Source organism: Manacus vitellinus, unplaced genomic scaffold, assembly GCF_001715985.3.
Source record: "Manacus vitellinus isolate BGI_N305 unplaced genomic scaffold, ASM171598v3 scaffold_44_pilon, whole genome shotgun sequence".
Classification (NCBI taxonomy): domain Eukaryota; kingdom Metazoa; phylum Chordata; class Aves; order Passeriformes; family Pipridae; genus Manacus; species Manacus vitellinus.
In genome coordinates, this window is record NW_021940565.1 from 6,644,654 (window position 1) to 6,661,926 (window position 17,273).

General features: G+C 37.3%; 1 protein-coding gene across 4 annotated transcripts in view; it reads left to right on the forward strand.

Annotated features, from left to right (window-relative positions):
- Positions 1–188: 188 nt before the first annotated feature.
- Positions 189–17,273, forward strand: part of CAMSAP2 (calmodulin regulated spectrin associated protein family member 2) — an 81,956-nt gene continuing 64,871 nt past the window's right edge. For 3 of the 4 annotated variants that reach the window (XM_018079055.2, XM_018079056.2, XM_008926849.3), the window contains exons 1-2: positions 189–626; positions 12,033–12,292. In XM_018079055.2, coding sequence (XP_017934544.1) covers positions 488–626; positions 12,033–12,292 — 399 coding nt within the window. In that variant the 5' untranslated portion in view covers positions 189–487. The remainder of the gene's footprint in view (positions 627–12,032; positions 12,293–17,273) is intronic. The other variant, XM_008926846.2, reaches the window with a different exon arrangement.

Sequence of the window (17,273 nt, forward strand, 5' to 3'; positions counted from 1 at the left end):
TTGCGGAGCGGAGCGGTGGCTGCGCGGCGTTTGGGGCCGGGTCCCCGGCGTTTTGACATCCCGGCGCCGGGACAGGGCCGCGTCCCGTGCCTGCGGCGGCGGCGGAGAGACGGGCCCTGCCGGCGGCTCCCGCCCCAGGCCGGGGGCTGGGCGGTCCGCGCGGGGCTCCCAGCCCTGGCCGCGGGGTGTCCCCAGGGAACGCGGGGCCGGGGCCGCCGGGGGCATTTTTTCGGAGGCGGGGGGACGGCGGCGTGAGTGAATTGAGACAAAGAGCGAGGAGAAGGAGGAGGAAGAAGAAGAGGACACTCGGGCTCGGCTACATTCCTGTGCAGAGGAAGGCGGGAGGCGGCGTTAGCCCTTTACGGACAGCTGGGTCCGGCGCTGCACTCAGCTGCTGCCGGCGTATTTACAGCCCGCTCTCCCGGCCGCGGGAGGAGGAGGAGGATCAACCATGTAAGTTCCGAATTGCTGGGGGTCCTGTGAGAAGATGGGGGATGCCGCAGACGCCAAGGAGATGAGGAAGACTTTCATTGTTCCTGCCATCAAACCCTTTGACCATTATGATTTCTCCCGAGCGAAAATCGCCTGTAATCTGGCCTGGCTGGTGGCCAAAGCCTTTGGGACAGGTAGGTGGCGTCTCCTTCTTCCCTTTCTTTGATGCTGGTTCCTGCTTGGTTGCTTCGCTACTGAGGACGTGCGAGCCCTTCCCCGAGGAGCTGGGAAGGGGGGGTAGAAGATGTGTGAGAAATGGTTTCGGTCTGTTCCCATATCATTAAGATCCCTTACATCTTGCCGTTTTTTTTTTTTTTGTTTTCTTTTGTTTTTCTTTAATTACCCGTAGTCTTTTTGGAGTCGTCCCACTATTTCCATTAACGAGTATTTTTTGTATATTGGCGCTAATACAATCATATTTGAAGAATCGAACTCTGTAAATGGTATTTTATTTATTACCCATGTCACACTTCTAGAATGCGAAAAATCACGAGCAGTCCACGTTTGTCTGTCGTCTTGAAATTTTTTCCTAATGTCATTTAGGAGCTGAATTGTGGGCTAGCAATTGAAATGGATGTGTGCTGTTAGTTTTGACATGTGTGACAGTAGCCTGTAGCCATTTGAGTGGTTAACCGAAAAGAACGGTTTCAGGAAAAAGAGCACTTAATGCCAGGTTTTGGCCTGCACTATACAGAAGGCTCTCCTTGTCTGTAAGTGTAAATGGAATTGATTGTATTGCCTCCAAAAGGCATCAGTGCTCTGTCTTTGAAAACCTGGGCCTTGAGGAATACCAGACCTATTATTCTGTGCCTGAAATATTGTTGGGCCCTGAGGAATACCAGACTTGCAGAGGTCTTCTAAGGGAAGCATTTTGAAAATTTATCAAGCTGCTTTTTTTGCTGCCCTTTTTTTTTTTGGATTTTTTTTTATAGCTGTGGTATATTAATCACTGAATTTTCTGTGTATTAAAAATAGTGGGGGTTTTTTGAAAGGTGAGTTAGATATTAACAGTCAATATTTTTACCCCTATTTTTTTGTAAAATAACAGGAAAAGATTTCTCCTTCTGGAATTTTGCATCTTTTATGTTTAGAGCCTGGGCTTTGTTATGTGTTTGGACAGGGTTAAAGGCATACCTTTATGATGCCTCTGGGAACTGGTGATATTTGACATGATGTGGTGCTTCCAAAAAACCACTTTTAAAGTACTTGAATCTAGTGAAGTAAGTGCAGGAGCACTTACTGAAATAAAGTACATGTTCATCACTTTAGAAAGAAAAAAAGATCAAAATACTATTTCCATATAAGGATTTGTCAATAAACTCTACTTACTTTTCTTTGGGAAATCTGGGCAAGTACGTAATGTTTTTATATATGGCTTTATTAACTATGCAGACGTGAGAGGTAAAATAGTAGTAGAAATTCTTGGAAGTACTTAATTCAGCATTTTCAGAGATCATTATATTTTCAGGTAGCTTGGTTCTTTTGGCTCTACTCATGGGATTCTGAGTGTACAATGCTTGTGCAATTACATAACCCAGCATTCTAACCAGAAAACCTTTTTCTACTGGAGTTTGGCAGATTCTCAACCTATGGTTGAAATGGCTTAGTTTGTACGGGTTGAGTTTCTGTTGGATGTGTAAAGCCACTTGCAGTAAAAAGTGTGATCCAAAACAAGTTCCTTTGCTCTTTCTCTTCATTATTGGGGTTGTTCTGAGATGCACAAATGGAAACATGATTAGAGGAGATAATTGCTCCATCTGCTTTCTAAATACTGCAGTAATGTAATAGTAGGAAGAGAGGTAAACATACACAATTGTAGTGTTTCTGCTCTCAGATCTTCTACTGGGATTAGTATAACTAGAAACCTCAAAGAAGAGTTTGTGGCTGATGTAGGGAAAAACAGTATACAGGATTTGCATGTCTGCAGTACAAACACTTCCTTTATACTTGCAGTGAAACAGAAGAACTGACCTTCACCTTTTCCAAGAAGGAAGGAAGTTTGGGTTTGCTAAATTATTTTAGTTCTTGGGAGTAGATCACAACCTCAATCATGTCTTTTACCTATTACTATATACATTTGTACAAGGGAAATACAAAGGAAGATTATTGTGTTTATAGATGCCACATTTTATTTCTTTTTTATCCCTAAAATGTTGGAGTTCCTTAAGTGGGCAGGGGAAATGAAGGTCTTTTCCTCTACCCTTTCTGAAACAAAGTAGTGCCATTAGCTTTGAGTAATGAAAAGCATAAGTTGTTACAATCACGTATCCATTGAAGAAATCTAAATCTTTATGTATCAAATGGGCACATCTTTCAGGGCACATCTTTCACGTGCGTATTTTAAAAACATATTTTAATACAATCAAAATTGTGGCTACAGCTTGGCTACATGATGTGAAAAAAGACTTTGAAATAGGTACTGTTTATTAGCACTTACCAGTGACTTTTGGTGTTTGATTGATACCCATGAGCAAAACCAGAGAGACAAATTGTTTATTGCTATTGTTCTTGGTGAAGCTACAAGTATAGAGTTTGGCCCATAACACAAGCAGGTCAAAACAAGCTGTTTTATTAGTGAGATGTCTTAAGAGAGTAAGTATAATAACAGTCATTTTGAAGGCTTCTTGTATGAAGAATTTTTTAAGGAACACTAATTGAAGACAGAATTCATATTTAAATCTTGAGGGAGTGGAAGATTTTGTGTCTTGGTGTTTTGCTGCAGACACAATGTATGAGTATTAGGACATGTCAGTTTAAATGTTTTGTAATAACCAAATTGTTTAAGAGAGAGGACTTGCAGTAACTGAAAGGGGAGGGAATTCACAAAAAGTGTGAAGTATTACAGGGGGAATGTTTGACCTTAGAAATTAAATCTACAAACACTTAATTTTAGCCTTGATTTCCAATGCTGAGAGTTAACCATTTCAGTACAGAAAAACTGCTTTCCAAAGAACTGGTTGAACTGTATAGACATTATACAGTTATATTCTTCAACTTAGAAGAATAAAAGGACCTATTTTGTAGGAGTAGGTCGAAAAAGGTCTCGATGTTGTGATACTCTGTGCCCTTTTCCTAAAACAGAATTGGATTTCATTATTTTGAAATATGACGTTTTTGCCTTCTCACTCCACTATAGTCATAGAAAATGTGCCTGGAAAATTTGTTGTCCATCCACCATCCTAAAGACAGGCTGAGCTAAATATACATCATTCCTGACAGATGTTTGTTTAGTCTGTTTTTTGAAAATCTCTAATTATAGAGATTCCACAGTATGACTGCTAGTCAGTTTGAACATTATTTATATCTAGATGTTTGAACAGAATCTTGATGTCTCTCGTTACACTTTGAACCCAATAACCTCTTCCTGGTGTGTGTGAGAATGGGGGGCACCTTATCTTTCAGAATAAAAGCAGTGTCTCCTCTCTGTTGTGTTGTTTAGACAAAACAGACTTTTTTCTTTTTTGTAAGTCACACTTTTTTGCTCCCTGTGTTTTGGTGTTTGTTTTTGGGGGGTGTGTTGTTTTTTGGTTTTTTGTTTGTTCAAGTATTTTTTCCTGTGGTTGGTTTGCGTGAGTTCTGTCCTTAAATCTACATCTAACGGTCCAGCTAAACCATTGCCAGTACAAGGTAAATTTGAAAAATCACTTCATCTTTCCAATCTATAATACTCTCGTTTATTCACTAAAATATGATGTTTGTCATTTTTGCATCAGCCTAGAATTGTTGACTCATCCAGTCTGTGATTCACTGTAGCTCTGTATCTTTCACTGCAGAACTGCTGCCTACTCAGTTGTTCCCATCTTGTAATTGTACTGTTGTAGGTTCCTGCTTTGCAGCTACACTTACATAACTACACCCTATTTTCAAACCACTTTTTCCACTTATCAAAATTATCTTCAATTATAATTTCGTCCTCCAAAGTGCTTCCAATGCTTTTGGAGCTTGGAATCACTTCTCTAGAACCTTGTCTAGTGTGAAGAAAGAGATGAATTCTTGAACATGTTCTTCCCATTTGGTAGGGGACTTCTGAGTACTCTCAGAAAATAGTTTTTCAGACAGCTTTTCATCCATTTTTTAGTTACTAAGTTAAGAATATCTCTGTGTATGACTCTAAGACAATTATGGGAACAGTTTTAAAGTTAAATCTTTTGCTGTTCTCCTATCCATACAATATGTTATCCTGCTACACTAGAAATTTCACTGGTTAGCACGAGATTTTTTTGTTTTACCACAATAAACTAAAAACTAAATAAAAGCTGCACAAGTCTGAGTGCTTGTCTTAAACAGTGTTGTGTTTTCTGCAATCAAAATAGAATAGTCCCTTTACCTTTTAACATTAAATTTATCCTTTATACGTGTTTGAAGCAATAGATTACAAATTGCATCATCTGCAACTGAATATTACCCAAGAAACTTAAAAATAGCTCTCTCCTGATGATTAACATTTTCAGAATTCGTATGTGGCTACTTACTGCCATTTGGACATGTTGCCAGTAGAACCATGAAGGGAGGAAACGAACACTGTGTATCTGACAGAAACAAATTGTATCTAAATAGTCTCATCTGTTATGTTGGGTGTTGCAGGCCAGAACACATCTTAATCTTTTTCTAGCAGACCTAATTTCTTTACTTTTATTCAGTGTGGCAGCAACCAAAACCCTGTAGAAGGGTTTGGAGTACAAAAGAAAATGTTTGAGATTCTTGAGAGAAATTTTTTTATTAGATTCCATCACACCTCTAAAATAATTGCTGTCAAATTGAAACTTCAGTCAGTCCTTCTAAAATCAGTTGATTAGACTAATAATCTACCGGGATGTTCTACTTAGAAGGTGATTGTATCACTCCTTTCTGTAGAACACACTTGAAACATAGTTGGACTGTAGATCACTTAAAGTAAATACATAACATGGTGTGAGCTTCTGGACCTGTTAGGCTCAGCAGAGTCACCTGAAGTTGTACACTGTGCTTGTACAAACGTGCAGGAGGTGATTAGTAAATTAACAGTTGCAGAATTCTTAGTACACGATGTACCTCCCTTGGAGTAGGTAGTTCGGAATCTGTTCTTTCAATGACTTCATGCCAGTGAGCCTGTTTTGAGCCTATTTGCCTTTACAATTTTAAGGGCTTGTCTGCAGAATGTAATAGATCTGACCAAGAGACTGTAGCCAAGGGCTCATTGATGTCAGGTGATGAGATGAAATATATTTCTTCTACCTGTACCTGGTTTCTCTTTATATTTTTTGACCATCCCTGCAGTTACTACTGTAGATATATTTTAGCTTCCTCCCCTTCCCCACATGAGTTAGGGTAATGTGTTGGGTTACTTTAGTGACTCCGTCTTTGAAGGGTATTGATATGCTATTGATCAGGAATGTATCACATTCCCAATATGAGATGTTATGTCACTTCCATTCTACAACTATCTGGAGGATTTTAATGAGCATATCTGGGTACAATTCCACTCCTGAAATCAATAACTTTTAACTACTTACTCTGCTAAACCCAAGGCTGTGAATGAGTGTTTTTACTGGTCATTCTGGAAAATGGTGGGGGTGAAAAACATTCAAGACTCCAAAAGAAAAGTAAAGCAAGTTCTTCCTCCCCGTCTCTTTTTCTTTTTTCGTCTCCTTGGACAATACATTGTTACTGGATCAGGTGGCAGTAATAAACCTTTCTCCTACAGAGTTGAAATGTAGTGTTTGAAATCTAATTGCCAATGTAAGAGTTGTATAATTCTAGCTGTTTCCTACGTGTTTTATTCAATTAGAGGCAGTCTTAAGCTAAGAGAACCTCTAAACCAGATACCAAAGCAGATGTGTCCGTTCAAGTCTATCTAGTTATGATGGGTAAAAAGTTTTCCTTGGCTTTACAAAGTCTAGTAATTGTTCAAGAAATAAGCATTTTTCTTCAGATTTCTGAAACAGTCTATTGCCATATTTAAATAGCCATAATAGCCTATTTAAATCATAACTTGTCTATAACAGTCATCAGGGTGCTGGCTGGGTGAGATAGGATTATAATTAAACTATTATCTTTACCTTTCTCATAACTCACCTCTCCCAAAAATAAGTTCTGAAGGCATTTATGTTAATAAGAATTGACCCTCTTATTACCAGGGTTAATTCTAAGTAATTCTTTTGTTTATATAAACCTGAATCAATAAACAGGTTTCAGTAAGGTAGATGCTAATCTTCCAATTTTAATAAGAAATGCCAGTACTAGACACGTTCTGTAGGTTTTGTGAGGAATGCTTCCTGTTGTGCTACCGAAGACAGAATGTTGGATGGGACAGACAATTAGTGTGACCCAGTAGAGCATTTCTTATGTGATTCTCAGTGTTCAAAAACAACTGAAGTCTGATTAGGCTATGAGGGTAAAGACTGTGCATATTTCTTCCTTAGATGTTTTGAGTTTGTTGTTGTTTTGTTGTTTGGTTTTTGGTTTTCTGGGTTTGTTGTTGTTTTTAATAAGGAATCCCTTATAAGTGCAGAACAGCTGTTGAAGCACTGGATAGTGGTCTATTTTTGTGTCATCTAGAGGCAGGAGATTGAGTCTGTTTATTCCTTGTACTTTTGTGATGGTAAGTCCAAGAATCTCTCAAGTTCAGCTTAGCAAAGTTAAGAATGGTTATACTGAAATTGAGTCTGCCATAAATTTATAGAGTTTGACCTTTCAGATACTTGCCCTAGGCAGAAATACACCTACTGCCTGCTAGCCAAGAACTATCTAAGTGGCAGACTGATTCAACAAACCAAAAAGTAAAGTCTTTCAAGGAGTAATTCACACTTATCTGAGCAGAGAGTTTTGTTTATACAACAGCTTTTAAAGGTAAATTCAGCAGTGGTATCCATGAATAATTTTTAGATGATTCCTGCCCTTTAAAATGGTCTGTCTAAATGGAAAATTAAGTTACATTTCTTTCTCATAGTGGGAAGTGTTCTGATTTTGTTTGGAATAGAGTTAATTTTCTTCCTGGTAGCTGGCACAGTGCTGTGTTTTGGATTCAGTGGGAGAATACTGCTGATAACACATCAGTGTTTCAGTTGCTGCTCAGCAGTGCTTACTCTCAGTCAAGGACTTCTCAGTGTCCCGCTCTGCTAGTGAGAAGGTGCACAAGAAGTTGGCAGGGAGTGTGGCCAGGACAGCTGCCCTGAACTGGCCAAAGGGATATTCCAAACCATGGATCATCCTGCTCAGTATAAACTGGGGGAGTTGGCTGGCTTGGGGGCAGGCAGCAGCTTACCTTTTTCCATTTCATTATTATTATTATTGTTGTTAAAATATTTTACTTTATTTCAATTATTGAATTGTTCTTAGCTCACAGGATTTACTTTTTTCCAATACTTCTCCCTGTCCTCCCATGCCACCAGGGAGAGGAGGGGAAAAAAGAGCAAGTTGCTGGGCCTCTTAGTTGCAGCTGGGGTTAAAGCAAAACAGGGAGCAATAATAATCCCTTGTTTGCTTTAAAGCTTGGAATAAGCCCTTTTATTTATTTATTTTTTTATTTTTATTTTTTCTTCTCTAAAGTGGACATCTGCAGGACTTATGATTCCATTATAGTTTATGAAAAATTATCTGAAGATGTGTTGAATACTATTTGGAAGTTAGCCTGGTTAAATTTGTGCTACTGTTTGGGGCTAATGTGATATTTCCTTTTTGTTATTTTCCCTGTGTATTGAACTTGTCCATTAGATTAAACTATTCTCTTCACATTTCAGTATTTAAAAAATTCAAAATATCAAAATTATTTCCAGAATTGCAATTTGTGGTCCTGTTCACAATTAAAAAAAAAAAATAGGGTGATCATCTAGTTTAGTCTCCTTGTCCAAGAAAATCCAGCCTCAAAGTTAGAAGAGGTCTCTCAGGGCCTTGTCCACAGTTTTGAAAGTCCCTGTGGATGGTAGTTTCACAACTGACTTCCCAGGCAACCTGTGCCTGTGCTCTGGTGGTCTCTCTTTGAAGAACTTTATTCCTTGTGTCAGCTCGTGACCACTGCCTTTTAGCACTTCACTGCACGGTCCAAGTCCATGTTTCCAAAACCTGCCTGTTGGGTACTGGAAGAGTGCAGGTGGATCCTCCACCACCTCTCTCAAAATACACCCAGTTCCCCATGGCTCATCTGTATTTCATGTGTTCAAGTCCCTGAACTTGGTGTCTCCAATATACCTCTCTAATACAATAACCACAGATTTCAAGGTCAGATGGTACTTTATGGCAGTATGTGCAACAAGGTATTTATTTTAAAACTGGTGATTTACCTCCGAGGTTAATCTTGAAAGACTTCTCTTGTCAGTTGGGCAAAGGAAAGGGAATGGTGAAGGGCACATATTGGGGATTAGTGTTAAGGTTCTTCTCTCTCTAACAAAACCCGTTTAACAATCTCCAGTCCTGCCAGAATTGTTAATAAAGGCTTTTGACCCTGCTGATTGTTCTGGTAATCTGCTGAGAACTGGACATAGCCTTGAAATTCCCTTCCACGGGACTTCACAGGCAGCACATGCCAATTCTGGAAGGACTCCTACTTGAGATAGGAGAGTTTTCTCTCTCTGTTACTTATCTGCTGGACTTTTTTTTTTTTTTTTTTTTTTTAACTAAAACCCAACGTGGGAACACAGTTTGACTCTACTATCAAGAGCTATTCTGACATCGAACAGTTCGATACACGGTATGAAGTGGGGCAAAGTGCCCGTGTTACTGTCTGTGTGTGGAAGGAATTCTGACAGGAATTTTTGTAAAGACTTCTGATCTTGTTGCAGCAGGGATTCCTTGTTCCTCTTCCTAGCCTCTTGTTTCTGTACTCTATTTTTCTGCTAAATTTCTTTTTTGGTTTTATTTTTGTGAACACCAGTAAATTTCTCTTCCAGATTTATTTTTGTGAACACCAGTGAGGTAAAAGAAATGGCATACAACTCATTTTGTCTTTTTTCTGTATTTTTCAGAAGCAGAAATAACATTTATAAGTAGTTCTATTTGCCTTTGCTAGTGCTAATGTTGATTTTTTTAAAATTTATTTATTTTTTATTTATTTATTTTTTAGTGTATTGAGTCTTTAATTACAAAATCCCAGTAGTGGATATAATTTTTTCATGATAAATGCATTTGTTGTATTTTAATCTTGTCACTTTAGAATCTGTTTTGGTGATACAGAAGATGAGAATTAGGGGTGATGGGTTTAGTATTTCCTGTCTTGAAATTTTTCTTTGGGCTCAAATTTTCAGACTTGAAATCTTTATTGTCTTCAGTGAATCTGAACTCCAGAGTATGTGAATTCTGTTTGTGTGTAGCTAGCTACTCCTGCCTCAAGAGGTGTTGTTTTTATACGGGAAAGAAGAAGAAATCACAAATGGCTTTCTCTGTTCCTCCCTGTTTCCCCGTGCTCCCATCAAACTTCTCATCTACTTCAAAAAGGGGGTGTGCTGGTTCTGTTTTGGGTTTGTATTTGTTTGTTTGGGTTGGGGGTTTTCATTGTGTGTTTTTTCTATTTTCCAAAAGAAAAATTTGCTGTTTTCTGATCCTCTCTAGCTTGAGGAAATAGCATAAAGATGTTCTAAAAATTGGCATTTGGAACTGTAGAGGATAAAGTCCCAATAATCAGGACTGTGCTTCTGATACTGAGGTGGAGATGGAGCGTGAGGGACTTCAGAAATAATAAGCTTAATATTTAAATAGGCAACATATGGACAAACAGGGAAAAGAAAGAAGGTCAGGTAGAACTGAGATAGATGCAAACAATACCTGGGGAGCCACTACCTGGCAGCTCAGAGTTCCCTAAGTACAAGTGCTTTTTGTAGGACTGGATGACTCCAAGTCCCATAGAGTTCAGTGTGTGAGGTTGGGAAGAGAAGTTTGCAATATCATCTCCTGAAACTGGTAGATATTTTTGTTAGCAGTTTTATCTTGTTAAAAAGTAATGTTGTTAGACATTAGATTTGTGTTTTAAAGGGCAAAATAGTTATGCTGACAGTTATTTTGGTCTGTGTTCTAAAGCAGAGCTGTCAGTTTTCTTGCCAAATTTAGGCTCATGGTTTAAGCAAATTATAAACTATACCTCTCTTTCACTTGAATTGGCAAAAGAAGCAGCAATAGCTTACCCTTTTCACACCCTCCTTATGACATTTAAAGTGTGTGTTAAAATTTCTTTCACTTTTTGCACTCTGTAAGGTGTATCTTCTTTCACAACTAGAAGGCAGCTGGCACTTTCCAAAACCCATAATGGAAGCCCATGAACTGCAATAGAATATGTATGAGGAAGAAGATAATCTGTCATTATCTTGTGATGGCATGTTCTGTTTTTTTCTCTCTCTTGTGCTCCACCCTTACTGGGCTGTTTGCTCCAGCCTCTGCTTCAAACCTTGGCTGTTTAGCCATTTATCCAGTTGAAGGCAAAGGGGATGGGAACTTAGAGTTGCATCACTGCTTTCCTACGCAATTATTTTTTCTTCTAGCAATTAAACAGGCTTTTTCCATTTGGACTCAGGGAAAGAATCACATGCTTTTGATCCCATAAGTGTTGTTGGCTTCACTAATTTCACAACAATGGAGAATGAAATTCTTACGGGAGGAAAATGGAGCATCTTGCAGTGTGTATGCCTAAAAATGTGAAAGTTATTTTCCACTTCACTTGTGATTTAATTTTATTCGATCTAGTACCGTATTTAATTAAGTTGTAATTATTACTTTTGTGGTAGACAATTATAAATGTAGTCTGCCTGTATTGTGTTATGTACAGTATTTGAAAACACTGTTAGATTGTCTTGGAATGCTAATTTTGGGGTTAAAATCTTAGCATAAACTTGACAGCATCTTGCATAGCTTTCTGTGGGTGGTAAGCCAGCTCATTGAAAAAGGAGAAAAGGCCACAATTTTAAGAGAAGTCAGTAACACAACTAGGCAAATAAGAATTCAGTACTTTGTCACAAGGAAACTGATAATATTTTGTCATCTTTTTCCATTCTTTTAATTTCAGTAAAACATCCATGTATCTATGCCTAACTGCTGGATTTCATCGTTCTGTGATACATGGCCTTTGAAATAGAGAGTATAGTAATCAAATTTGTCTTGCATATATGAAACCTAGAAGGCTGATTTTTGTCCTGAATTATTCTGTTCTGAAATACAGTGTTTCAGTTCCATTTTTTTATTGTAATAGAGACCAGAGTTTGTGTTTAAATGTGTTGTTCCGCCTTTATATGTCTGACCTATATAATGTTATGCCAAAGGAAATGAGAATGTTTGGGCATGTATTTGTCAAAGCCAAGAAATTTTCATGTAATGATGCTGTAAACCACAGGTTGGCCTTTTATTGTGTCCTTGGCAGTGTGAAGCTCTTTGAATTTTTCTGAAGTTGCTATTTATAGTTCAAATGTTACCTTTGTATGAAATTTTTCCTAGTATTTTATATCATAATGCCTGGTAAAAACTCTGGCCTTTCCTTGACTATGCTTTCGTTAATGTAATTTTGAGTTTATACATAGCAAAAAAGAACCCTAATACTGGGTTTGTCCTTTCTGATACTGACTAGTGAGTTTTTTTCTTTGCAGAAAATGTTCCAGAAGAACTTCGGGAACCATTTTACACAGACCAGTATGACCAGGAGCACATTAAACCACCTGTTGTTAACTTGCTGCTGTCTGCTGAGCTCTACTGTCGTGCTGGGAGCCTTATCCTCAAGAGTGATGCTGCAAAACCACTTCTAGGTCATGATGCTGTTATACAAGCCCTGGCACAAAAAGGCCTTTATGTCACTGACCAAGAAAAGTTGGTGACTGAACGAGATCTTCACAAAAAACCAATTCAGATGGTGAGTGTTCAAAGCTTGTGTGTTACATTTCTTCTCCTCGTCTGTGTACTCCCAGTGCCTACATATCTTTTAACAGGCATCATTGTGTTGAAGCATTTTTCTCAAGAGTTAAATGTGATTCATTACTGGAAAGTTTATGATTGTTTTGGTTTGGGTTTTATTTAATCTCCTCAGCTGTCAGTATTTCTCAGCTGTCAGAAATACGGATGTATTTCTTTTGTACTAATGCTGGAATACACCTATCATTCTACTTAGTTCAAATGTTACATTTTTAAATATAGTACTGACAATATGATCACTTTAAGTCAATGTAAAACTTACAACAATGGTATTTTTTCGTGGAGACTTTTAATAATATGTCTTTGCTTTACAGAACTGGTAATTAAAGCATTAGTTCAACTGATGAATGATTCTATTACTAAGCTCCTGAATCATTCCTTCCTTGTTTGGAGCTGAATTATAAAAAATGATCTGTAAAAAGGATGGCTACATATGTTTGTTTAGCAAATGACAGTAGGATAGAATAAGGTGCTACTATATTTAAAGTGAAATATTTAAAATTTTCACCTTTTTATTTTTTAATATCTAATATAGAGAATTCATTACATAAACTTTAAGTATTTATGGTCAGTGACCTGTAGCTGCTGCTACAAGGAAGGTGAAAAATAATAGAGCTATGGTTTTATCAGCTTATTAGCAACCTGTGTTTACTAACATGTAAGAAAACAAACAAGTATTTGGCAGAACATAACTAGAGACTCTCTCTTGTTTGATCAGTTGGTATCAAGTGATAAGTTGCAGAGGCTTTACAGGTGTGATATGAAAGCTACTAATTAGTAATTAATGATTTACTCCATACAGTATTGCCAAGTATCAGGCCTCTTAGTTTGCACAGATGTTTTTTAAGAAGTAGCAGTACTCAGTTACTGTGGTGTAAAGACTGAATTCGTTGTCTCCACTTAAATTTTTTTTTTATTTAAAAATTCTTTCGTGCTCATAGAATGCTTAAGGTCTGAAGAACAATAGTCATAAGACTAGTCATGACACTCTTTCCTTATGATTAAACTGTGATCAGTGAATGCAGATTTTGCATTGAACTTGAGATTTTGCCAGTCTCTTTTTTTAATCTTGGTATCCCTTTTAAAAAGGTGAGCTCAGCAAAGAACAAATAGCATTTTTGTAAAAGAAGCTGTGGATGGCAAATAAGCCGTACTGAAGTATAGACTTAATAGTTGGACTTGATGATCTCAGAGGTCTTTTCCAATCTAAACAATTCTGATTCTACTATTCACAGAAGTCAAAGCATTTAAAATACAAACTCCCTGACTGTTTATGTTTTATAGAACTTAGTTCTGTTCTTGTCTCTGAAGCAAGATAAGGTTACTGGCTTGCATTTATGCTGTTCCCATTTAATTATTTTCATTTAATCCCTGTCTAGAGTAGTTGTAAGAGCCATCTCTTCTCAGAGTTGTCAGTTGAAAAAAAAAATGTGTCAGTATTATCCAGTTGGGTCTGCTGATCTTTGATTTAGTAATTCATGTGGCTTAAAATGCATTTCAGTAGCCATTTTTTATTTCCTCTGTGCTTGTGTGGCTGTTTGTGCCTTTCTTTCCTGTGTTGTTGAAGTATAGTCCAGCAAGTAGTTGTTCAAATATCATCATAACAGCTGACATCCCCAGGTTCTTGCTCTGCTCAGGGCACTGGTTCCCATTCCAGTACCAGCAATGGGTGAGTGTGCTGTTGATGCTGAGTTAGTCCACAGGCAGCTGGGCTGTGGCAATGACAGGGAACACAACTGCCTTGGGGGGAAATGCAGCCATTACCAAAATAACTGCTACCAAAGAAATGGCTGTGAAATTGTAGTCTCAATACTGATATTCTAAGCCCAAGAATTTTACTTTGTCAAACCATGCTCATATTCCTGTGCGAGTCCTAGCAGTAACACTATATTTTAGTTGGAAAGCCTCAACTTTTTTCCTTATTATACAATTAGTAAAGTTGGCAGAGAACTTCCAATCTGGCTGTTGCAGTATTGACAGTCTTTCCCCTTGTTGCCTTCCAGTACCTTTTCCTAGTGTTCCATATGTCACAGTTTCTACAAGTCTTAGAAAGTTAAATGTATATCCTTTTTAGGGCATGGAATAATTTTTCCTTTTCAGAAAGTTTTCATATATAATTAACTCATATGTTCCTCTAGTAGACCAGATTGTGTTAAACCCATGTTCAATATAATTTTGAGTAATTCAACAGAAAATAGTATACCTTTTGCTAGCCTATCTTCTCCATGAATAGGGGAGAGATATTGATGTTAGAGGATATTTCTTGTTACCTGCTCAGATGTACTGCATTTCTCTAGCTGAAAAGAGGTGAGTTATATTATAAAATGGAATTATGGAAAAGAGATTTGAGTATGGAATGTTTTAATTTTACATGTGCATTATAATATGTTTAACTGTGGTCAACTCTCTTGGAATTCCTTGTACTGGCTATTTGTGCAGGGATGTTTGTGGGGATTGTTGACTTACTTAATGTATGACTATTTACTATTTACTATTTACATATCAAATTTTGGTCTTCTCTCTTTCTTAGGTTGAACTTTTTTCTAGGAAGCACCTTACATATTAAAGTCTTCCTTGGAAAAGTCTAGGAAATGGATGTGCTTCTTTGCACTGGGGTCAGAATAGATGGCAGTTTCCTTGTTAGTCATGACTGACTTGGCTGCATTAGTATCTAATTTGAGAGGCTGCAAATTGTTGTGTTTGTGTGTGTTTCTGTATGTGTATACACACATGTATATTTATGTATATTACATGTAAGTGTATTTAAAAATCAGTTTCCCCTGGTGGAATGTGGTTAGGAAAGAGGCATTTATGAAATGAACACATAGAAACAGAAGCAAAGGAATCTATTAAAGCCTCCCCTGTGTAAGGGTAGGGAAGTCCCTGTGGAGTTTGATTTGTTTAGTCTTTTCTCTAGGTTTGGTTTGTTCACATCTCCTATTTGCTTTCTGTTAAAACCAAAGGCTAGGTTATTCAGAGATAGCTCTATTTTTGTTCTCCATGTATTGCAAGGTATTAAAACTTAATTCTATGTTAGTTTTTGTTAACTCTTTGTGTTTGAAAGGATCATCCTGTTGTCTTTATTTTTGGTAGGGAGGCAAAAGAATCAAATACCATGTTATTACTCTTCTGGTTGAAATTTATATGGTCTTGGGTCCACTATGCTAGACTTCCAACAGTGCAGAAATAGTCTAGAACTTGGAATTGAAGGTGTTCAACCAAGAACCAGAATATTTTTCTCCTGGAAATTATAGTTCAGTACAAAGGGAACTATTGGATGTTTAAAAGGTTTATGGAAGCTAAGTTGCAAAAATATTTGCAAAGATTCTTATTTTAGTTGGCAAGTTCCAATTTAATTAAAAAAAAACAACAACAAAAACTGTCTTAAGCAGGCACTCCCATATGGAATTGTGAGATTTTGACAAGCTATAGAAATCAGAAACAGCTTAAGAATTCAGCATGGTTCTGATAATGATGCAATAATTTTGTTTTGATGCTTCTAGCTATAACAGGCAGAGATCACTGTTCAAGTCCAGGTTAACTTTTGTTGATTATCTTTTCTAAATGTCATATTTATTTCATAACTCAGACTGACTTAAAGCTTAAAATGGCAGGTAAAGGAAGGCAATTTGGATTTTTTCGTATTTTTTCCCATGTAAGTATTGTATCTATTTATTTTAAAAACATACATGTCTGTTCTTACAGAATGAGTCAGAGGCTTTTAGACAAGCTTCTGCATTATGACAAGAATTTTATATCAACTGAAAAATGTATTTTCCAAGCCAAATCATTTTATGAGAATTCTGATATTTAATCAGGCCGGTCATTTGGTATTCATATGGTCTCTTTCAATTTGCCTCAAGTGGAGGGAAGAATAAACAGATTCAGAGAGGAATTAAGAATTTCTTTCCTTCCCTCAAGTCCCTGCAATGCACTTCTGCCATGTGGGGAAAGGAATAAAGCATCAGCATCTTGGTTCTCTGCTGCCTGACGCTCTGCAGGGAAACTCAAGTTGCATAATTACCCCAGCAGTGGACTTCTGTTCTGCTCTGCCTGTCCCTAATGTGGCAGGGCCAAAGCTAACTGAATTTCTAGCTTGAGGAGTAATAATGTCAAATCTTGAATACCTGTTTAAAAACAGTGTTGTGTTAGGGAGTATACAGATACAATAAAGTTACAGATTTTTGCCAAATTTGCACCAGAAAAATCTATTTTCCTACACTTACTGTTGTATATTGATAGGATATTTTCACCTGACTACAAAAAAGTTACTAACTCTCAAGGCATTTTAAAGCATTTAGTTCTTAAATAAAATTTAGTGACTAGAAGAAGGTTAATGAATACCCTTTGTAGAAATACTATATCTGGGAAAATAAGCCATGCAAATATTTTTTGTATTATATTTTCAGTATAGGAAAGTATAAAAACCATGCTAAGCATAATGTAATCAAAAAGTGTAATTTTTATTAAAAATTGAACTCTCAATTTGGAAAAGTACTGTTGCCAAAAAAAAAAGTCAACCAGCTGAGTAGCTACTTTAAACTTACACCCATGTATAATTGAACTACTGTCAGTGATCAAGTAACACTTAAATCCTTCATACAATTCTACAATTTTCAGCCAAGATGGGAAAGGAATGAGAGGCTCCTGCAAAACCTCAACAATAAGTCAATAATAGCTGGTAGGATTAAAAATTGCTACCTCCCTAATTCTGAGACACAATTTATGTGTACAGGGTTTTAATATAAAAATTATTGTGCTGTCATCCAAACTGTTTATCCATTTAGCTGCAAATTACCTCCTCCCTTGAAGATGTCTGCTATGAAGAAGTCTGGCAATAATTTCTCTGTAGCAGTTGGTGAATCTGGGCTATATCTGAGGTGTAATTAGGTGTGCCTGTATTAGCTATTTAGTAGTGATCT